The 24,396-nt window shown below is 42.1% G+C and overlaps 1 protein-coding gene across 6 annotated transcripts in view; it reads left to right on the top strand.

The window, feature by feature from the left end:
* The window catches only part of LAMA2 (laminin subunit alpha 2), a 367,591-nt gene that overhangs the window by 267,501 nt on the left and 75,694 nt on the right, over window positions 1–24,396 (top strand). For 5 of the 6 annotated variants that reach the window (XM_053381873.1, XM_053381874.1, XM_053381875.1 and 2 more), the window contains 10 exons: window positions 335–421; window positions 2,477–2,670; window positions 8,389–8,531; window positions 9,019–9,117; window positions 14,054–14,165; window positions 16,545–16,707; window positions 18,945–19,155; window positions 20,281–20,397; window positions 22,306–22,469; window positions 22,991–23,129. In XM_053381873.1, coding sequence (XP_053237848.1) covers window positions 335–421; window positions 2,477–2,670; window positions 8,389–8,531; window positions 9,019–9,117; window positions 14,054–14,165; window positions 16,545–16,707; window positions 18,945–19,155; window positions 20,281–20,397; window positions 22,306–22,469; window positions 22,991–23,129 — 1,429 coding nt within the window. The remainder of the gene's footprint in view (window positions 1–334; window positions 422–2,476; window positions 2,671–8,388; window positions 8,532–9,018; window positions 9,118–14,053; window positions 14,166–16,544; window positions 16,708–18,944; window positions 19,156–20,280; window positions 20,398–22,305; window positions 22,470–22,990; window positions 23,130–24,396) is intronic. The other variant, XM_053381876.1, reaches the window with a different exon arrangement.

Here is a 24,396-nt window from a genome sequence, read left to right on the forward strand (position 1 = left end):
GGTTGCAATTTTTTTGCCCATGATAATTCACATTTAAAGTCACTTTTTCCAAAGCAAACAGCATTTATGGTCAGTTTCTTTCGTTTCGGTTACCAAATGCTATATAATTTTGTCAACTGATGAAACAGGACATTTCCCATTAAGAAAATGTACATTGTGTGATGTGACAAGTCCACAGAAGTCTTTACCTGACATTCTTTTGCATCAAAATCATCACAGCTGCATTTTTAAATTGTGGGAGGGGGGTTCAAAATTACTTGGATGCCCCTCTCTGCACCTGTCATATGTTACATGAAAGAGAGAAAACCTTGTGGTTTTGATTTTCTGCTTTAAGCTTCAGTCCATCATGCGTTGCAGAAGGCGTCAATGATTACCGATGTACTGCTTGCCCACCTGGATATGAAGGACAGTACTGTGAAAGGTAAGGAAAAGTATTGAGCACAAATTATAAAATAAAGACATAGCAACTAGGAAACTAACGGCAAAAGGAGTGATGGACAAACAAGCAATAAATGTGTGCTAAATTTGTCTAATCAGAAGAGGCCCATTGTAATGAGGGAATAAATTGCAACCAGGATGCGGGTGGTGCTGTGGTCTAAACCATGGAGCCTCTTCGGCTTGCTGATTGGAAGGTTGGTGGTTCGAATCCCCGCAATGGGGTGAGCTCCCGTTGCTCTGTCCCAGCTCCTGCCAACCTAGCAGTTCGAAAGCATGCCAGTGCAAGTAGATAAATAGGTACCACTGCAGTGGGAAGATAAATGGTGTTTCTGTGCGCTCTGGTACTCATCACAATCCTCCGTGCGCAGTTTAGTCATGCTGGCCATATGGCCCGGAAAAACTGTCTGTGGACAAACACCAGCTCCCTCGGCGTGAAAGTGAGATGAGTGCCACAACCCCATAGTCGCCTTTGACTGGACTTAACTGTCCAGGGGTCCTTTAACTTTACCTAACTTTTATATGTTTTATTAAATAACTGGATTCGCATTCCTAATTCTCAGATGTGGTTATAATACAATAAGCTTATCTGCCCCCTTGTGACTCTGTGTGTACCATAGAATCAGAGCAGACTGCAGAAAGGTCAGCTGGGCAGTGATCACATATCCCAGCACTTTGGGGTCCTTTATGGGCTGGCAGCAGAGTGCAGCCCCTCCTCACTGGTATGGGGAACCAAAGCAGAAGCTCCAGTACTTCGTGGAAAACAAGGGAGGAGCTGTGAAAGAAAAGCAGGACCAGGAAAATGTTACTGAACTCACCCTTGGTTGGCAGAGGGTTGCAGGTAGGACAGAGTAGATGGCCTTCATTCAGGCAGTGAAAAGGCAGGAGAGCAGAAGGTGACCAACAAGACCTGTATGTTGCTGCTCCTACCAGTGAACAAGGAAGCACTGTGTCAAACAAGGTGGAGCCAGCAAGACTTGAATAGAGCTTTGCTCTTCATCTTCTGAGTCTGCAGGTGTTAACTTCCATCATCTCTTGGAAGATTATCGATAGGTGGTTTTCTGCCATGGTGAGACTGTCTGCCTACGCTTTGCCTTCCCATATCTGATAGAAGGAACCATTTTTCTCCATAGCTGAAAGTCTTACCAGGTTCCTACCTCTCTTTTTGTCAGTTGCCATCCCCTTGTTGAATTTCTGTGATGCAGAATGACTGCAGTGGGCTAGGTTGGATCTTGTTATTGGTAACCCTGGAGATGCCTCCGGATTGTTATGACTTTGCTATTCTTAGGAAGGGCACTTGGGGATTATATGGGGATTGAACAGAACCAGCTAGTGACCTGCTATATCTCCAAGCTATTGGGACCTGTTGCTTCACATGCTGAAGCATTTGATTATTAGGACATACTAGAACTCCAAGATGAAAAAGTTACTGGGTATTAGTTGCAGGCCTCAAGTAGACTGTGTGGGAGCAAGCCTCCTTTGTAAGCTTATATTGAATAAAATTTCAGTGCAGCCTCTTTTTTCACTGTCAGATTAGCATTCCAAAAGCCATCATTGTTCATTTGTATAATCACATTACTGCATAGCAGTTTGATGGAGGTGTCTGCAATAAAGCTAAATGTTTAACATGATCTTAAGTAGAAAGATAGGACGATATCGACAGAATGAAATTCACTGAAGACAAGAGTTGCTCATAGGAAGAACGAAAAAAGGAGATATGTGATGAAAGAAAGTGCTTTGCTCACTTATGCCTCCCCTGCCAATGGCAGCCACCCCTCCCTTTTATACTTTGTCAAAGCCACCCATCACCTGCCTGTGCTACCTGTGCTACCTCACAAGAACCACCACCTCCCTCCAGAACTTGCAAAAAAAAACAACCCTCCCCCTGGACCTTGCCAAACCTCTAGATAGATAGATAGATAGATAGATAGATAGATAGATAGATCTCCAGCCTAACCTTCTATGATGATTCCTCCACAAAAACTCATTTACCAAGTTCATAAAACTAATTTAGTTTTTATTGTATTTTTGCAACTTGTAGATGTTCACCTGGGTACACTGGGAACCCAAGAATTCCTGGTGGATCTTGCCAAGAATGTGAGTGCCATCCATATGGTTCTCTGCCTGTTCCCTGTGATCCTGTCACTGGACAGTGCACGTGCAAACCTGGATCTACTGGCTGGAAGTGTGCAGGATGTGAACCCCGGCATGCTCGAGAAGGCATAGCATGTGTTTGTATGTATATTAACAGTACTTCTGGATCTTGGATGGCTTGTTTTGCTTTTCAGAACGTGAATCGTGTTTTTTCAGAATTTTACTGAGAATAGGCACTGCCCCTCCAATATCCCTAGAATCATGTCCTTTCTCTATCTTCCATGTCTTGAACTGCTGGTATTGGTGAGACCCAAACACAGAGAGTGGGAAACAGTTCTGCTCATACATGGGGAGGGAACAATAACGTCTGACAGCAGGCTCTTGTGCTTTACAGGGTGCCACTTTGGAAGCTCCTTTGGCCTCTAGGGTGGAGTAAATAGGGAGGTAGTTACTATTTGAAGGAAGGAGCTTAAAAGCTTCATGTATATGATCAAAACAGAAGATTACACCAGGCTGAACATGGAGCTGCCTTATATCAAAACTGTCCATTATACTGCCAGCACCTCTCCAGAATTTCACAAGGGGATCCATCCCAGTCCTATTGGAGATTGAACCTGGGTCCATTTGCATGGAAATATGTGGTCAGCTGCTGAGAAATGAGCTTTCCCCTTGTTTGAATCTCATCCAGTGGAAGGAGTAAGATGGATTTTCAAACCCCACAAAAATATACTTTTTAAAGCTTCTATCATGGTTTTCACAGATTCTTTGACAGATTATATGGGATTTATTTAATTTTTATGTACCCTCCTAAATATTGATCAACTCTGTCATTTTCTGATTAATATTTTCTTGGAACGTTGCCTTCTCCAGCTCCCCTAGTCATGCTGGTTCACACATGCCTAATAAAACACAGAGCTGGGTGAAGGAGTACAAGATGTTGAAGGCTGTACACTTTGATAAAAGTATAAAAATAACCACCATTTCAGCACTGACAGCACTGATAGATTTCTCCAGCATCGCTCTTCTGTGTAGATTGCCTTCTCTTTTATTATTGCTTGAATTCTGGTCACTGTGAAATTGATCCTGTATTTCTGCTTTCTGTCCTCAGCATGTGACCAATTTACTCTGATTAGCTACACTTAAGCCTATCAAAATGATAATCAAAAATTACATTGCAGAATCTGCTTTTGGATGGTTAGTCCATTCCTGTCAAAGACAAGGACAGTCACAGGTGAAACGTGAATGCAAAAATAGAAAATTGCAATTGAATAAGGACTCATCTGTGATGTTTGCTTAATGTGTTGCTAAAAACACTGGGAACAATTCTGAAGAAGTTAAAACAACGCCTGCTTGGACAGTTAAACCATCACACTATTAGAATAAATGTAAGAAGAGGGCAAGGACCTGCTGATCCTGCTTCCTCTATCACCTCCCCATTGTCCCATCATCCTCCACACACTGGAGGAGAAGGTCTGGCGTGCTGTAATTCTAAAGCTCTGTGTGGCTTAGAACCCTGATTGTGCAGGTACAACAGGCTTTCTACTTTGTCCTCCAGGCAACAATGGGGGTGGCATTTAATTTTCATGGTTGGCAACATAATTTGCCAAGCATAGAGTTGGCAAAACTGTTTTCTGCAGGGTTCAACTAAGCCAGGCATAGGCAAACTCCGGCCCTCCAGATGTTTGGGACTACAATTCCCATCACCCCTAGCTAACAGGACCAGTGGTCAGGGATGATGGGAACTGTAGTCCCAAACATCTGGAAGACCAGAATTTGCCTATGCCTGAACTAAGCATTTGAATCCCCCACAGGTAACTCAGTCACACAGCCAATCCACTGGTCTTGAACTCACTGCCTGTCAACTGATGGGCATTGACTGCACCCTACTTCCTGCAAGGGTCAGCTGCACAGTCAAATTTCCTGTGGAGAACTTGGTTTGCAGCCTGTCAAGCCGTATCTGTATCTACCTCCCCCCCACACCTGATAGGGTGTCAGATGTGGGCAGATGAGAGTGGTTTTCGGGAAACAACCTCGCAAGCCAAATTGGGACCCATTTCAGGCCATTCCATTTGGCTGGTGGGCCAGAGGTTCCCAACCCAGCTTAGAAGGTGACCCACGCTCTGAATTCAGTTAGCGTTCAGATGGCAAGGGCTTGCTAAGCAGTGAGAGGCAGCTTTCTGCCATGATTGAGGTTCTTAGGATTCTGGCCTTGGAGAACACTTTTCTTTTGAAAATGACTGATGAGCTGGGCAAGAGATAGGGCAGTATCCATCTTAAGTGCATTTGCTGGTGCAAGGCCTTCTGGTTACACAACAGAACTACCCCTCTCCTCTCCCCACAAACACTCCCAAAATCTGCCACGGAGGCTTTGAGGGGAAATCCATAACAGCTTCAGGCAGGAGGCATGGGGCGAGAAGAGGGAGCAGAACTTCCATTATGCAACCAAAAGTCCTTGCATTAGGACAAGCGTGGGGATCTTTTGGCTGCCCAGAAGTTGCTGAACTACAACTCCCAACAGCCCCAGCAAGCATGGCCAATGGCCAGGGATGGTTGGAATTATAGTTCACCAACATCTGGAGGGCCAAAAATTTTCTACACCTGTGCTATGGGAAGCAATTCATTAGATAATGCACATAAGATTTAGTTTTCTTTGCAAGCGGTTTTTTCTTTTTTAAAAAAAGACTTCCTTGTTTTAACAAACATGCTTTCTTATGAGGCATGTCACATTTAAGGCAACTCTGAGGTGTGCTGTATTTGGTAAGTGAAGCAGATTTGTGAGGAAAAGCTTGTGCTTGCTGCTAACTCTTTACTGAAACATTGCATGATTTTTTTTTGTCTTTCATGTGTGCACAGCAGTAATGATCTGGACATAATGCTGCATTTTCTAATAGTGAACACAAATTTATACTGACAGTTTTATATATTAAACCATAGAAATATTTAGTCATGTATAAATTATGTAATTAGAGCCTTGAAACGTTTTCAGTACGTTCCAGGCTGCATATTGGAGTAACATTACTCTGTCTCTTTTACTAAATTGTGGAACTTGCTACATCTTCTCTTTTCAACCCAATTATCTAGCAAGAGGTGTTAATGCATGATGAATGTTCAGTGTGCACGTTATAGGCAACAGTTGCTTGTTCATTCTGAATATTTTCATGTCTTTATAAGCCATTCAGGATTTGTTTTTTATTTTGTTTTTCCTATCATGCTGAATTAGGTTGGTTTTCATTTGCATCCCATTTTGCTATATTTATTGCCAGCTATTTCAAGGTTAACTAGAAAAGGGTTACTTAAACAAAAGAGTATACATCAGTGTTGAGTAGGGAAATCTGTTAGTATGCAGCTATCTGTTGGTCCAGCACAACAAAGTATTTTTATTTATTTATTTAGGATTCTAGGTCTTTCAAATAAAATGGTATTCTACTATTTATTTGATTTATAGTTTCTGAATGCCTGCCTGACAGATCTGTCTGACTCCTTGACCAACTAGAATAGATGTTGGTATATAAAACACAGAGCCCAGTGTTAAAACTATATGTTATTTATGGAAATGTGCTTTCTCTTTGTGTTCCATACGCAAGCACACAAATGAGAAGACTTGCACCACTAATAGGTTTTTCTGATGTGCATGCATAAAGTAGAAAATATTGCCCCCTTACTCAAGCAATTATAGTGCACTTCAGTTCAAGCAACAAATTAGTGGGAGGACTGTATGGAGTGGAAAGGAAAAAGAACTTAGTGAGGAAAGGAAGGAGCTGAAAATAACATCTCCGTGCTTCCTTGTGCAGCTTGACAGTTGCCTTCTCATTGCACTAAATCAATTTGTCTCCCATCCAATGATTTTCCTTGCTGTTGTTTCTACTTCTGCAGCTAAACGGGAGCTTTTAGTTCCATGCTGGCTGAAGCAGCATCATAGCTGCTTATATGAGAAAGAGTTGACATGAATTTGACTGAATGCCAAAAAGTATAGGAAGGGATAAAATTTGTGCATAGCCCCCCATCCTGCTCAGTATGGTAGTAGAAGTAATATATTACTTATACCCCAACCATCTGTCTGGGTTGCCCCAGCCACTCTGGACGACTTCCAACCTAATAAAAAAACAGCAAAACTTCAAACATTTAAAAATTACCAATACAGGGATAACTTCAGCTGTCTTGGTGGGGGCGGGGGGAGTACAGTTTTGCGTTTTTATATACACATTTAAACAGGGGCTCCAAAAACTACTCTGCTCCCAAGTCATTTCAAAGAGGCTCCACAATGGAGTCCTGTGGTTAACTCTTGGCAGCCCTTGACTGGTCATAATGATTGAGAAAAGACTGGAGGGAAGATTATCATCTGTGGCTAATGTCTTGAGTAAGGGCTCTAGAATAATCCCAGTTAGTGGTTGTGGGTGTACCATTATTTAAACACAATCCTTAATCATCTGTACAGTGGTACCTCAGGTTTCATACGCTTCAGGTTACATACGCTTCAGGTTACAAACTCCGCTAATCCAGAAATAGTACCTTGGGTTAAGAACTTTGCTTCAGGATGAGAACAGAAATCATGCTCCGGCGGCGCGGCGGCAGCAGGAGGCCCCATTAGCTAAAGTGGTGCTTCAGGTTAAGAACAGTTTCAGGTTAAGAACGGACCTCTGGAATGAATTAAGTACTTAACCCAAGGTACCACTGTACTGGGAAGGTCTGTGGTTCTGCAGCCCTTCTATGCAACCCATGTGTTGCAAACACGAGCAAGCCCTTAATTCTACCGATGACAAAAGGGCAAATTGTTTTACATGCATACATTCTGCTTTAAAAATTTGAATTAAGGTAATTTTAGATTGTCTAGATTAATTTTCCTATGGCAGAGACTTTTATTATTAGTCTCCTTAATGAGAACATTATGATGTCTCATGCATGATTGCATTATTCACCTGCTCTTGATTCTCAAGTTTATTTCCCTCCTTATTCTTCACTTCCAAGGTCTTACCATTCTGCTTTAATTTCCCAGTGTGTTTTGTACTTCTCCATTTCTACCACCTTGAGCCCACCAGTCTCCTGCTCTCTTACCATTTTTTACACCATGCTCCCTGGTTATCCTTATCCCTGGAATGGTCTCACTGGCATAAGTTTGTCCCTCTCACAGTTTCCCCACCCCACCCCGATGCTGTACCCCTACTGTAGTGCTGCCTTCTGACGTCTGCAAAGGATCCATACATACACTTGCAGTTTGGGTGCCTGCACAACTGGGTGTCCCAGCCATGTTTATATACTATCCCAGGAAAACTGTGAGTGCCCTACATGCAAGTAATGTGTGAACAGGGCTTCCCTTTTCCCTTTAGGCCCCAACTCAAAAGTCCCATTTCTTTTATGAAGCCACACTACTGGCATTAGTCCCAATCAACAATTGAATTTAGCCATTGTGAATTAAATGAATTTGCTTGCATTCATCCTTGTTGCCCATGCCTATGCCCACCCATCCCCATGTTATGTCTTCCCTCTCTCCATCCAAATTGAGATTATAAGCTCCTCTGGACTGTGACCTGTGGTTTGCTTTTGTGACTTTATAAAATGTACTATATACTGAATTCCCCCTATACAAAAAAAGCAATAGCTGAAAACACATTGTAAATCACAAAGCCCTGTTTTCAAGTTGTTGACAATTAGATATCCCATTTTATCCCATCTGCTGCTCACATCTTTGTTTCCCTTCCTTTTATTGCACCATGGGTTTTTAAGGCGCCATTTATTGGAGTTTAGTGGCCTTATATTTTGGAGAACTTTATGGGCACTGTAAAATATTTCTGAGTTGAAATACCAAGCATCTGCCTCAAATATTTAGCAAGAATAAATATTCTTTACTGTCCTTTCCCACAGTTTGTGATGACGAGTGCACTGGAGTCCTGCTTCGTGACTTAGAATCTCTAAACCAGATGGCTTTGAGTGTCAATCTCAGTGGCCCGCTACACCCTCCATATAAAATGCTTTATTCGTTTGAAAATACGACCCAGGAATTAAAGGTATTCTCAAAACCATCACCAGCTTTAGATTTCACATCTGGATAGAGAGGCCAGCACACATGTTTTTGTTGGCATGTGAGATTATGTTTAGATCAGGGTGGGTGGGTGGTGTATTAATGGTTTGATTACTTAGTTTAAGCATGCCACAGTGGTTAAATAGCTATTGCAATAAATTATTGGGAGGATTAATAAGTAGAAGATGCTATAGTAATTCATGTTTCTTCTCTTGGACGGAAGGAAACAAAATGCCATGAAATGTGTGCCGTTAATGTCACAAAATGACTCTTAACATTTGATAAAGAAAAGCCACATTACATGTTTATCAGTGCAGTGTCTACTCAGACCCATGCATATACTACTTGCCCTCTTTTATGAACATGCTTTATGTGTCAGCAGCGGCAATAATTAAGGTCAACAGAGCAGCTTCATTCAGCAATGCGTTATTTCTGAAATCCATAATGTAAAATGTTTGACTTTATTTCCTCAGCATTTACTGTCACCTCAGCGAGCACCAGAGAGACTCCTTCAAGTGGCAAAGAAGAACTTGGATACTCTTGTGACAGAGATGGATGAGCTTTTGACAAGGGTGAGCCCAGAGGGTTAGATCCCCATTTCATTATTAAGAAAAGTGTTTCAGGGCACATTCTTATGTTACTGGAGCCACTTCCCAAGGACCCCATCTCATGCTGTTATGCACAGGGCCGTCTTTAGCATATGCACCGCTGGGGTGCAAAGATCCGCCCAGCGCCCCCAAATTTAGTTTAGCCCCCAAATTAACTTTTATTATGCTTATGTCACTATTATCAGTTGATAAATGGCGCTCATGCCTGCGCAGCTCCAAAAGGAGTTTTTTTTTGTGTGTGTTTTTGTTTAAAACCAGCTTATCTAAAGAAGGCAAAGAACACATTGGGAGTCAGTGTAAAGACTCCACACATATGAGGTGTCTGAAAGATGAGACAGGCGGGCATTGTGCACATGTGTGGGAGAGCCATCTCGGGCAGCCTTTTGTTGTGGGAGCAACCTTATTTCTAGAGGAGCTGGGAGGGCCCTTGCAAGTGCATATATACAAGTTCTTCTTCCGGAGCCTGTGCACACTCCCATCGCTAGATAGGCACGTTCTCTTTCTGTCTGTCTCTCCCTCTTTCTTGTCACTCCCCCTCCTCCAAGCTTTGGTGAGCAAGACTTTCCAGAGTGCTCTCCCTGCAGCAGCATTAGCAGGCAGGTGGCGCGAGATCAGTCGTGTCAAAGGTTTCGCTGACCCCGCTGCCGCATAGCAGCTCAATAAAATACACTTAGGCGACTTCAGCGGCAGACGCCTGGCACCCCCCAGAATTCTGCACCCGGGTGCCCCGCACCCCTTGCAACCCCAGGTAAAGTCGGACCTGGTTATGCCAAAATCTGTATGCAGGGTGTTCTAAAGCTTCAAGTGTTCTAAAGCCCCATACAAGCAGCATCATGTGAAATGAGTGGGTGCAAATGCCCCAGTCTCTACCTCTGTTGTTGCCAGGGTCACCCTCCATGGCTTGAAGGGTGAACTTCTCAAACGTGGAGCCCCCTGTTCTTATGGAGGCTCTCCTTGCTGTTTAGAACTCTGATTGCCTCGGTTCTCCACCACACAATGCTATTCGAGTGAGCGGTTTTAATGCCTGAAGAGGGCTAGGAAGTCATGTGGTATGGGTGGTAATAGGGATACTTCACACACTGCTCTCAAGGAGAACGTGACACAATTGGTGTAAGAATGGTGTTCAAATGATTCTTTGGTTGATTAAGAAATGAAGCTTCTGCTATTTCTCATGCTATTTGGGATGCGGGTGGCGCTGTGGGTTAAACCACAGAGCCTAGGGCTTGCCGATCAGAAGGTCGGCGGTTCAAATCCCCACAACGGGGTGAGCTCCCGTTGCTCGGTCCCAGCTCCTGCCCACCTAGCAGTTCAAAAGCACATCAAAGTGCAAATAGATAAATAGGTACCGCTCTGGCGGGGAGGTAAACGGCGTTTCCGTGCGCTGCTTTGGTTCGCCGGAAACGGCTTAGTCATGCTGGCCACATGACCCGGAAGCTGTACGCCGGCTCCCTCGGCCAATAAAGCGAGATGAGCGCCGCAACCCCAGAGTCGGTCACGACTGGACCTAATGGTCAGGGGTCCCTTTACCTTTACCTTTATTTGTCAATATCAAGATGTGTTTTGCTCTGGTGCTACAATTAGACACACAGGTGGCCCAAGACATTTTCACGCCTGAAGCAAGATGCCATGCTGCTGCCCCCACCATGTGGGGTAGGGACGTAAAGCTGTGCAAGAGCTTCGCCCTCAAGCAAAAGCCATTGCAAAGCCTTGCTGCCTAGCACAAGGGTGGGGCAAACTCTGCAAGGGCTTCTTCTTGGCAAGAGGGGACGCATGCCACAGAGCTTTGCCACCGGTCACTCTCCACTCCTAGGGCCAAATGGGCCAAACAAATACTCTGAGAGCCTCACATAGTCCATCAAGGAAAGTAGAATTTAAAATAGAGAGCAATGGGAAGGGGTGTCCATTCCAGATCAGAACTCTGGCTTGGGAGTGGAGCTTCCATTCTTTGTTCTTTCTGTGGTCCTGTCCTGGATCAGGTCCTGTGAATTTAAGTGGCCCAGGTTTAAGTACAAAGGAGTTAGACAGTGACCTTGGTTTATTTCAACAGCTAATTAGACACCATCTCAACTGCTTTCTCATTCTGCCTGAGGGTTATCTAAGTGTACGTTGAAAGCTTATTTTCTACTATAATAGAGGCTGGTCAACCTTTTTTTGACAAGTATCAGCTGTTTTGTACCTGTGTCCTACACCATGCAATTGTGTCAATAGCCAGAAAAATAGAATGAATAGAATGTGATTTGTCACAAAGTAACACTGTTATTTTCTACCAAGGGCTGCTTTTATAAAGCCCTGGAAGGAAGATACAGGCAAGGCTTCGTTTTGCTTTTACTTCAGTTTGTCTTTTTTTATATTTGTGCTAGCATTTGTCTGACCTGCGGAAATAAAATAAAAACACTTTTGTTTATTCCAGTTTGTAATCCAACAGAGGCACAGCCAGACAGAGAAAATCGTGTATTCAAATCAAATCTCAGTTATGACTTAGAGCCTATCAAGCAACCTTCATTTAGAAGAGACGAGGGAGAAATCTTGTTATTAAAAACGCCTTTATTTTGTAGGCGGTAAAGTTCTCTTGAGATGACACCTCTGTTGTTTGTTATTCCTTTTATTAGTAAAGACTCCAAACTGTGCAGAAATTGGAATTTCATTAGTCAATCAGGTAGTAAGAATTTATATTAATATAAAGTGTGCCACCTAGTGGTGAAGTAGCCTAGGTCTTATTTCAACCGTGATTTGGTTTAGGTGCTAGTTTGAACAACGGGAGAAGAACCTGGGAGGGAGGTGAATGATTTAACTTGGAGGTTCAACATTTTATATATGTAAAAAATAAAAATTGTATCCTTGATGCTGGGAGATAAAAATCCCACTTTGTAAGTAAACACTGCATGATATAACACACTGTATTTTAGAGAAAATGAGTGAAGGTCTGTTCCCTATCAGAAACTGGGAATAGCAGGTCTTAGGCACTATGCCTCTCTCAAATCCATAAGATGTTGATGGTTCAAATCAATAAATCCCCTGTTTGTTGAACACAGAATCTCAGTGAACCAGTCAAGCCCTGTCTGCAGGGGTATAGTTACCAGAGATAGATCTTTTAACTGTTAGATCATGAGTTGGCAAACTAAGGCCCCTGGGCCGGATCAGGCCCACCTGGGTCCTAAATCCGGCCCACACCACAAAGCCATAACCCACCACGAAGCCGAGACTCCCGGTGATGGTGATGGGAGGAAGTGGTCGAGCGACGGTGGCTCTGCCAATCAAACGCTGTGCCTGGTTTACCTCAGCGGCATTTGATTGGCAAAGACGTCCCCCGCACTGCACTGAGCTAAATCAGGCGTGGTGTTTGATTGGCAGAGCCACCTCTGCTTAGCCTCTTCCTCCCGCTGCCGCTGCCCTGGTGCTCCTGTGGGCCAGAGCGCGGAGCGAATGAGCTTCATGAGAAGCGGCGGCGGCAGCAGCCCCTGGGAGGGTAAGCGCAGCATCAGATATGCATGCTCCACGTCTTGCCCCCCATCTTACAAAAAAATGCTGCCAAGTACGCAGTTTTTATATTTCCCCCAACTATCAGCAGTCAGTTGCTCAAGCCTCAAGCCTTCTCCTTTCAAATTCTTGACCCCAAGTTGTCAGCACATGGTCAGAGAGAAGTTAGCCCTGTAACACTGGTGAAAACTATACTGTTTAGACAGAACCTCTCTAACACAAGTTTTCTTTGTTAACCTGTCAGTAGATATTGATGTTTTATTGATAATTTTTATGTGGGTTTTATTCTCATATTTTGTACTCTGCCTTGAAATATTTGGGGGGTGGATTATGGTTACATCAATAAATAAACACGTTTTGATCTAGGGTCTTACTCTGGAATGAAATTGCACTTGCAGGGACCAGGGACCTTATAGTTCTGAGGAGATTATGTATTGTAGGCCTTGATGTGCATGTTCAGCCAGTTCTGTTCTGTAACACAGAAATAACAAACTTCATGAGGTATATTGCATTTTCCGTTGCTTCTTTTCTGGTAGCAGTGTGTTCTTTTCTAAGCTAAGCATTGATTCCTCCCTCATAGCATTTAGAATGGATACATAGCTTTAATGTTGAAAGCATTAAAGACTTTGTGAAAACTAAAGGTACAAAAGTGGAAATGCAGTCTATAAGCAAAAGGTAGGGTTTATTCTTTGACGCTTGTCTGGAGGCATCAAAGTTCTCTTATAAAAGAAGGCGACACATGAGTACATGCATACATTATATTCCTTGATGTGGAAAGAACTTACATGAATGAATAGTTCATAAAAACATAGGGTTGCATCCAGTGTTTAACATGGCCCTTCAAAAATCAATGGGCATGACTAACTTGGGTCCATTAATGTCAATGGGTCTGCTTTGAATAGAACGTAGTTGGATGTAACCCATACTCAACTTATTAAAAAGCATAACAAGAGTGTAAACAGCCTGTGAAGTATCCATTGCAAGAATGATCTGGAGTGTAACTTTAGTGTTCTGTAAGTTACACTGAAATCAATAGGGCTGAAGTGGCTAATAAAACACTAAAACCTTCATGGTTTCAATAGACTTCAGTACTTTCACCATGGATGGAGCCTGACGTGTGCTAAGAATGATAGCTTGTGAATGAAGTCAAAGAAAAAGAATGTCATCTGGGATCTCTTTGTGTCCTGTTCCAGTATGTGTTCTAAGAACCCAGAATAAAGCCTCGGATGCCTCTTTAATGGTAGAAGGGAGTAATAAAATGTAATTGTGTACTTGGGAAGACTGTGTGTCACTTCCAGTATATCTGATCAATAATTCATTGATTGCCTTTTGCTTGAGGTAAAGTTTCCAAGTAGATTCAGACAGATGGAGTATCTTCTTGTCATGTTCATTAATTACACGTTTCTTTAATCTGTATCGCCAGGCGACCAAGGTGACAGCAGATGGGGAGCAAACTGGGCAGCTCGCTCAGGCAACTAATGAGAGAGCGAAGATGCTTGGACAGTTCATCAAGGGCACCCTCCAGGCAGCAGAAGGTATCAGAGAAGGGGGAGGCAGGCAGGCAGTGCCAGTAGCCTCTTGAGAAATGTAAAGCATCATGTGTTGGGACTAAGAACACGAAAGCACTGAAAAAGAGTACATGAGCCGAAAGAAATCAATCGATTAAAATGCTGGACTTCAAATCTGTTAAATGAAAAAAACATATATAGCCAAATAATTGCAGACTTCCTGCAATCTAAGGGGTACCATTTGCTACAACTGTTGGCAGATTGGCAATTAAAAGCACAGAGTAGCAGAAAAATTGAACATTCTCCTTCAGGGATGTTCAGGTTCTTGAAGAATAGCTATTATGATTAAATAACTAATGGGGAACTTCTGCTTTGCTGTTGTTTATTTTCAAGGCAGTGAAAATTACATTTGGGAGGAGAAGGGGGTGGGGAAAGTCCTCTGTTGTTTTAGCATTCTGTGTGGTGCATTAACGGTACATTTTTAATTTCTCAAAATGGCTTTTAAAATGCATTACTACTTACTGTTAATGAACATCTGCTATTTAGCATTTGCAGATGACAGCTAGCCATACATATGCGCTGGGACTTAGGCATTATGCCCCTGCAAGGTGCATGATTTTCTGAACTTTAAAGTACAGTTGAGAGCCATAACTAAAGGTATCAAGTCATTTTGGGTGGGGGGGTTGAAAATAAGAGAACACCGTGCATAAGCAATAAACAAAAAGGGAGCAAAACAACCACATTATTATAAACCTGGTACAGCACAGTCATTGTTTGAATTTAGATTTCATAGTCTGGCCTCCATTGTTCTCTTCCTTCCTGTTCCTAGTTGATCTTTTATTTTACAGCTAAAGTAATCAGAACTGCCTGCAATTTTCACTATTCCAATCCACCTATGTGCCTGCTCAGCAGCCATAGCTGCACAACTAAATCCATAGCCAATAACCTATTGGCTGTTCAGTGGCATAGGGAGAATACAAGGGACTAGACCCAGTCACCCTCTCCCCCCCCAAAAAAAAACCCCAGATTGGCACATCTACACACACACACACACACACACACACACACACACATATATATATAAGATCCCACACACCCAGCCCTGAAAGCTAAATTAAGAGGCGAGAACCTTGCTGAAGGCCTTCTTTGCACAGGTGATTCTTCATTTAATAAGAAATATTGGAAAGGCCCTTAGTGAGACGGGGGGGGGAGGTGACCTGCAATTTCCTGCTAAAAACCTGACAGCAGTTAATAGGAAATGCTTCTCATTGAAACCCTGGATAGCTGCTGCAAGCCAGAGTAGACAATTTTGGTCCAAATGGACAAAGTCTAACATAGTATAAGGCAACCTAGGAGGCTGTGTTTTCAATTTTCATGGTGTTATGAATGTCTCTTACATTCACAAAAATCTGGATACTAATAAATTAACATTCCTGTCCTAAATGCATAGATGATTATAGCATTCTTTTGGGGGAGTTTCCTCTGAAGCATAAGCTTCACACCATCCCAGACACTTAATTTGATGTAACGAGTCTTAAGTTCAGGCTCTCTAGCATTATTTATAGTATTATAGTGTACCAAACATACAATGATGAATGCTTTATGTATACTGTTCACTTCTTGCTCTGCCCTAAGAAGTCTCCATACAATTATTTCTCAATCTATTGCAAATTAAGGATTGCCTCTAACAAACAATCTTTTAACATAATCGAGACCTTTCACTAAAATTATTTCCTGAGTCTCCAAAGTTTCACTATTTATATTGTCCCTGATAATAATTTAACCCCCCTGTTTGCTTCAAATCCCACCTTTTCTATAAAGCTTTTAGTACAGCAACCTAGTCCTCATATCCCACTCTAACCAAGCTTACTTATAGCCCAGTTCATGTATTCTAAATCCTGAAAACAATATAGGAAAGCTGGATTGAGCACACTATCTCTGCCCACCATGTCACTCTCCGTGAGGTGGAAGAATGACTTCTGAAACAGGAAACCTACTCTGTTCACAAGGACCTGCTTTGCATGATTTAGAACCATAGAAAATCAGGATTCTAAATCACACAGGAAAGCTACTTGAGTAGAGCAAACTCCTAACTTTGGAATTTATTCTTCCAAGTCATGGTAGGTGATTGGGGGTGGGGGGGTGGAGCAAACATCCCCACTCTCCCAGACATTCATATTGGGGTTTCTGAGTGCTTGAATATGGCTCAAGTATAACCAATAAACATATATTTATTGTGCTTTAATTGTTGTAACCCTCCCTGGGACCTCGGGGTGAAGGGTGGGTAATAAATGATAATAATAACAATCTTCTGTTTATCCCTGCTTCCATTTCCATTTCCTCCCCTTCCTCTGTTTTCCCTTGTCTCTCTTTGTTGATATATATAATTTGTCAACTTTTCCGCAGCTGCAAACGAAACAGCTTTAAAGCTGAATGAGACACTTGGAACCCCAGACAAGCCGCTGGACAAAAGCCTTCAAGAATTGCAGAGGGATGTTGACAGAATGATGGCATTGCTCAGGAAGAGAAAGCTGGATGTCCAAGAGAAGGCAGCCCAAGATGAGCTAGAGTGAGTAGCAAAGCAATAAATATAAATGAGTTAACAAATAAGTTCTAAAGAAAACGACTGTAATCTGTTCAGATTTCAGTGGAACTTGAATTTTCAGTAGTGGTTCTGGTCCACTCAAATAGACAATGAAGGCAGGGATAATAGTAAGGATTTATTTTCTGATTCAGAAAACTCATAGTCATTTCTCAGCATTGGAAGATTTGCTCTAAGTAGCCAAAAATGATTAAACTTACCCAGAACCTCCAAAAACCTGGTTTGTACTGGCATTTTTGGATACTTGGAGCCTTCAAATTTATTGTCTGGATTAATAGCTTTAGAAAAGCACCAACAGTAGTTGCCTGAGGTTATCTCATACACACCCAGCTATGCTGACCTGACCACTTCTTTGACCGTGTTCCTAGAAATAAATGTTAGAACAGTGAGGCACTGGGCAGGTCCATCTATTGTCACCTGTACAGAATAGCTCTTTTTCAAGCACACAGATCTATTTGCTAGCAAACATATTCCCATAGATAAACTGTTTGTTATCGAAAAGATCCCCATTACTTATTTCCACATTAATTTATGTCTGATTTCATGTCATTCTTTTCCCTTTGCAGTTTCCCTTTTCATTCTAAGTGCACGACTTGAGAATAACTCCTATTGATTTTGAGGGAACTTACATCTGAGTAATGAGTTTAAGACCACAGTGTAACTCATTATATGTAACTCTACTCCTTCTAGTACGGTAGTTCAGTACAATAGATAGCTGACATAGAGTTTGTTCCATCCTTCAGACAAAACTGGAAAATACTCAGAATCTCAAGCCTATTCTGCTATTCTACACTGATTACTTTGAAATAACCAGTCAGATCTTTGGCTATAGTAGCATGTAAAATTAAAAACATAGGTGTACTGTGATTTTTTGTTTCATTTTAAGGTTAAGAGTGTTCTATTTATTTCAAACAGGAGGGCAGGGGTGAGAAAGTAAAACAGGAATAACAGGACATGGGAGATAAAAAGGAATTAGTGTGTGAAAATATAAGGCAGGAGTCAACTAACCCATTCAATCAGTGCAAGGATATCTGCTTGTGCAGCAGGACTTTCCCCGTTTCCTCATTCTGTGTGGATGATATTGGTTGCCAGCTGGGTACTTGTAACATGGAATGGCAGCTTCAGTTGCATGGCCTCCATGTGTCTATTCCAGTGATCTGACCAATCCAGGAGCTCTCCAACTCCAAGGTAGTGCTGAAACTTGAACTAACCGGGGCCATCTTAACCATGGGCGCTAGGGGTGCAGGGCACCCGAGCGCCAGGCTCTCAGGGTGCCAGGCTGAGAGTCCGGGCCCGAGAGTTGAGTTCGGGGAAGAGCCCGCCCATCAGTTGGAGTGCCGCGGCGGGCTCTTCTGCTGCGGACGGCTCTGTGCCGCGAGTTCGGGGGCAACCAAGCCAGCAAGACGCTAAGGTGGCTGGCCAGCTCTGCTCTCCTGCATGCCTGGGACTGGGCAACCTGGGGGAGGACACCAGGCAGATCTTTGCACCCCGGCGCTGCATATGCTTAAGACAGCCCTGGAGCTAACCACAACCTAGAATAGCATTCCATATCCATATTGGTTAAATAACACATCGGTTAAAGGTATGGGTTTTTTCATTCATTCAAATAGGGGTAGAATTGACCCCCAAAGCCACAAGAGAATACATAGATTTTTTCACTAATTTGAAGCACCACATGGCAGTTTGCATTTCATTATGGTTGAAGACTATCTAAAACAATTTGTTAATGATTTCTTTATAGTGCTATCAGGGTGCATTTGACCCTGCTTGTAAACTGAAGGTTAATGAGAGGACTTCTGTTAACTTGTTGAAAAAACTATATGCAAAAAAATAAAAAATGAAGTTGATTGCAAACATTGGTTTGCAACTTTGCAAATCTGCAATTTAGGCCACAATCAGTCAACATGAAACCTCTTTGGAATAGGGTTTTTGCTTTGTTTTTGTCCTCCAAATTAAGCATGGCAAGCAGCAGAAAGTTAGATTTGGTTTGGATTTAGACATTCATCACATATTTATTTATTTATTACCAATATTACAGAGTTGGAATAAACACCCAGAACTGAGGGGATCCAGGCAATTTTGTACTGTGTTCTAATAATTTGTAAGAAAATCTAACCCAAGTCCATTTTAAAACAGACATCATAAGTACATGGAATCATAAGTATGGCAGGCATATTAACAATACCGTGTCTCATACTTTACAGAGCAGCAGAAGCCCTCTTAAAGAGAGTGAATAAACTGTTTGGAGATCCTAGGAAGAGAACAGAGGAGCTCAAAAATGAAGTCCGAGACAAGCTGGCAGACTACCAAGATAAAGTTGATGATGCTCTAGACGTGCTGAGAGAAGCAACCAACAAAATTAGGGAGGCAAATAGACTGTCTGCAATCAACCAAGGAAATATGACATCTGTGGAGGTGAGATGCCCCAGTCTGACTGTCTAACTATCTACCACACACAGATTCTCTCAGAATCAGAAATGTTTTTCCCTCTGCTTTTAAAACACTACAAGCAGATTTAAAATATTGACAAATTAATTGACATGTTGTTTTAATTCCTGGTTGGGGGACTAAGTTAAATTACTGAAACTACTATTGATGCCAGAAAGAAATGAAATGGAACTTAAATTTTTACGCTAGTGAATAGTATGTGATCTACGCATGTGTATATTATAGTACAGATGGAATATAGCAACCCAAGTAGTCATGGCCCCAAACAATCATTGTTCTAAAATCTGTGTTGAGACTATACACAGACCCAGCCAATCAAGATTTAGTATTAGGATGGATATACTTCCTCATTCTGTCTTGTTCTCAAGTCAGGAATTAAATGGGCACATGTAAATTCAGATTATAAATCAAACTACCCTATATCTTTTATTGTTAGCAACTGGTATAAATGATTTCTCTTGATTTAATTTTAATTGCGAAGTCTTGAAAGCACATTATACCATACATTAACAAGTGCTTAGCCATGACAGTAAGAGTGAAGTCAACCTCAAATGAAGACAAATGTTTCGGTTTATTGTTTGTTTCAGTCTTTTCTGCCTCAAGGCTGTTATGAGTTGCATGATGCTAGCTTCCATAAAATACTTGGGGGGCCTGAAGGGCTAACCATCGCCATTCCCTAAAGGTAGATCAGTTGCTTCTTCAAGGTAGAGAGAAGGAAGATGCAGAAAATTAAAATATTTTCTTCTCTGTAGAATTTTATGATGTAATCATCCCTTTGAATTCTCTGTTTTAATCAGATTCCTCAGATCATGGCAAGCTCCCCAAAATGACATTTTTCACAGAATGCTGGAAAGATGAACCAGATGTATAGCATTTTACAATCACTTACTCAGCTTTGTATGCAATTTCCTAAATCTGATATTACAGAAGGTAGAAATCCTGAGGTTTCTTACAAACACCTTCCTGTACTTCATAACACAAAATAAGCAACAAAAGTGCTGCAAACACAATGTTTTATTAAATATAAAATATAAAAACAAACGCATATTCATTTTGAGTCATTTTCCTCACATAAACAAATATAATCTATAGGAAAAGAAGCAAGCTTTAGAAGATGGACGACAGGCGGTCGAAAACACTCTAAAAGAAGGAAATGACATCCTTAGTGAAGCTAATGACCTTGCAAATGGAATCAATTTAGCTGTGGAGGTAAATATTATATGGTTGAAGGATGAGCACAAATATTTTATTTTACTATGTACAGGCAACCATTTTGCATGCTTCGAGTTGACAGCTGACACATGGGTCCATGTGAACGCGAAAGAAGGCAGAACGGTAGTGGAATGGTGGACATAATGGGGGTAACAGGGCAGGGGGCTTCTGCAGGCTCCAGTGACATGCAGCGGCCAGGAATGGAACCCCCACACAAAATGGTTGCCGCCTGTATTTCTTACTATAAATGCATTTGCTGGTTTATAACTGCTTCAATTTGTATTCTGTTGCAAACCATTCTGTGGCCTTTTGAAGAAGGACATTATATAGATTTAATTAATAAATAAGTAGGAGCAATAACAGTCAAATGTGATTTATATCTATTGGAAACTTTCAACTTTGCCATCTTCCCATGTATGTATTCCCATGATAAAATCTAAGGGTGAAGACAGACTAGCTGTGGTTGCACAGAACCACATCTTACCAGGACACTGAAAATGTGCTGGCTCCCAGGGAGGAAACCACAATTGCTTTGCTCCTCCCTGTTTCTTTTAGCTTAGTGCTGCATGGCAGCCAAGTCAAAGTTTGGCTTTTTGTGTTGTCCAAACCTGGGATCACAGAATTTCAGGGTTGGAAGGGTCATCTAGTCCAACTCCCTGCAATGTAAGAATCCTGCCCACAGCCGTCCCTGGGTAGGCTCAAACCACCAACCTTCTGGTTAACAGTCAGACACACTGATCCATTGCACCACAGAGATTTATGGTTAAACTGTCTTCTCCTTACCTATGATCTGCAGCCAAGGTTTTTTCTTCAGCTTACGGTGGCATGTGAACCAGACCACAAACATTCTAAACTGTTGTGGAATTGATTTTGACACACACATGCTACACTCTGATGCATTTGTTCATGGGACAGAAAAAGTCACCATACTTAGGATATATAACTGTCTTCATAAGGATGGGTGACATGCTCTGCATGGTTATTGGCCTGGAAAAGCCAAGTTAAAATCTGATTAATTTCATGATTCTGATTTTCTCCTTGCCTTTGAACCAAACATTACAAGCTCCTAAAAGTCATAGCCAAGCCCCAGCCAGAATCAGGAGTTACACTGGCATCTCTAGTCTTCACTCCTGATTCCTTTTGGACTACTCTGTGGTAATCTGGTGGGATAATTTCTCTTTCACAAATATCCCTGTTGTGCAAGGCAAGGCCTCATGTGGGTGCAAGACAAAGCAAGGTGGGACAAGATTCAGACAGGATAGAGGGTGAGGCAAGGCAAAGGCATGGCAGTGTTCAGACTCAAGGCAAGGCAGAGACTTGAACCACAAGCAAGCTGAAACCAAGTCTTTATATAGTAGCAGCAGCAGGTGCATCCTTATTTTTTAGCACTCCCTCTTATCATTAGCGCCCCCTCTGCTGACAAGTGCTGCTTGACTTAAAGGGGTCATCCTTCTCCAGAAACTTCCTACTGTGATGGAGCAGAGAAGCCTCGGGTCTTTGGGGGTCTTCTGCAGTGGAGGCCCCCAACCCAGAAGATGGCTAATGGTCTGCTCTTGTGGCTCACTGGGGAAATTACTTTTCATTATGCCTTTAAAGCAATAAATAAATAAATCTGTAGAAAATGATTTGGGGAGGAATAATTCCCCTTTATAGTTTCCTTTTGTCATCCACTAAATCTGTATATCTGACGACAGAGCCTGAAATAGTTGGGAGCCAAGCAGCCATGAGGATGACCGACATCCAGATGGGTAGCCACCTGGGGACCAGCTTATCTAGCTTTTTGGATGAGTTCTTAGCAGAATAAATAATACATGTTTTTTAAATAAATGAATGGGTGCATAATGGTGCGGGGCTATGATTTCTGCGTTCAGTTGTTTAAACACTTTCCTGTTTTGTTGCTCTTAGTATGTGGATGATGTCCGGGATACTATAAGTCCATTGACAGATAATCTAAGGGATAAAATAGATGATCTGTCCCAAGATATCAAAGACAGAAAGCTTCCAGAAAAGGTGCTACAGGCAGAGGCCCATGCTGCTGAGCTGAATGATTCATCTGCTATATTGGATGGGTATGTTAACCATGAGTTTGTTGTTTTGTATATCAACTTGATTACACTGTTGGATTCTCTAACAGGCAGAAATAAATAACACCTTTTCTATTTTAAACATCTTTGAATATAGATCAGGGATTCCCAAACATCCTCGCCATTCAATCCTCAAGTTCTCACTAGTCCTAACTTTGCAAATACAAGACACAGAGCTCAGGTTGAAGTGTTTGCACTTTTCTTTTGATTAATGACAAACAGTCCAAAGAAAAAGTAGAGCTTCTGGCAGCATTAAGTTTATCAGAAACTTAGGTGAGCAGGCTTACTGACATCACATCTCAGACTTGTTTGCCCATTCTGATTGGGATCCAGCTAGTAGGTTCATAGTGACAAGACACACCAACGGAGCCAAGTCTATCCAGCACTAAGTCCCGTTGAGTTCAGTTTACTCCCAAGTACTTGAATCCCAAGCTAAGGATTGCAGCCTTAGCTTGTGAAACTGCCCATGGAGTTTTTAAAGTTATGTGTATTTTGTATCCTAACAGAATCCTTGACGAAGCTAAAAACCTCTCTTTCAATGCCACTGTAGCTTTTAAGGCCTACAGTAATATCAAGGATTATATTGATGAAGCTGATGGAATTGCCAAAGGAGCAAAGGCTCGTGCCAACGAAGCTATACAACTGGTAAGAGAAAATAATGTTTCCTTCAAAGAGTCTCCTTTTTATCATTCTGAAAGATGCCAAATATGCTTTTTATTAACACCTATTCAAAAGCATTACTCCACCACATCATTTGAGACTGGTGCCTTTTTTTGTCAATTCCTTTGAATGTTTCCTTCTTTTTTTTAGTTTGTATGGTCTCCTAAAAGAGAAAAATGAGTCAATGTCTTTTACACCGTCTTCATTTCAACACCAAGTCTGTGGTCTTTCTGACCTTCCTACAAAAACTTGTCAAGTCCTATTTACATGGTTTCCACAGTCTTTGTAACTGTTCCACTGTTTTTCTGTGTTGCATCTGCCCCTTACATGGTCATGTGCCGCACTGGTGCTGCACCTCCCTTTACAGGGCACAAATCATGGCACAATACATAATTATGGGCCCATCCACACTTCTGCTTGTCTCATGCCTGAGAGGTTTTCCACTAGTCCTGTTCTTTCTAGGCATGGATCCAAGAGGTTTTTCATCTATCCTGCTGCTTTCCCCAGGAAAACCTGCTGTTCAGCTCTGAATGGAACAAAGGTCAATCTGTAGTAAAAGCGACTGATGTTTTTGTCAGGAGGTCCTACACATGAGTAGGACCCTGGCAGAGACACATGCCCGACTGGCATGTTCTCTCCCTCCTGGTCGTTCGTCCAGGAGGTTCAAATGCTTTCTCCAGCCCAAACATCACAGCAACTGATACCAAGGGGCATCAGCACACTTCAGGATCAGCAGAGTATAGGCAGTCAGCATTCTGACTCAGTAGAGCAGCTTTTTGACTTAACTACATTTATTTACATATACACACTCAGAGCATCGTAACTCAGCTCCTTCCTCTTCAGCATCAGACAGCAAAGAGAAAGAACAAAAGACAAAAATCCTACATCATGGAAACACAGTAATAAAAACATCCTGTCTCCTTTACTTCCCACAATGTGGAATGAAAACATACACCATCATGTGATAAAATGATGTGATAAAATTTCTGTGTTGCATGACTGCAACACAGAAAATGAATCCTAACAGTTTTTACATCAATAGTCCATGTAGTATGTGACAGAACACCAGGAAACAAAGATGATGTCAGGGACTGGCATGTCTCTGAAGAGTGTGGGGTAGAGGGAGGGGACCAGGAGAATGACCCAGGTGGGGGAGCCAGTGATTTATGAAGTTTGATGCCACCCGCCAGGCAGGAGTCAGGGAAGTGGGGAGAGTCAAGGCAGGCTGCAACAGAGAAAGGTGCACCAGAAG

Source organism: Podarcis raffonei, chromosome 3 (genome assembly GCF_027172205.1).
Source record: "Podarcis raffonei isolate rPodRaf1 chromosome 3, rPodRaf1.pri, whole genome shotgun sequence".
In the NCBI taxonomy this organism is placed as follows: domain Eukaryota; kingdom Metazoa; phylum Chordata; class Lepidosauria; order Squamata; family Lacertidae; genus Podarcis; species Podarcis raffonei.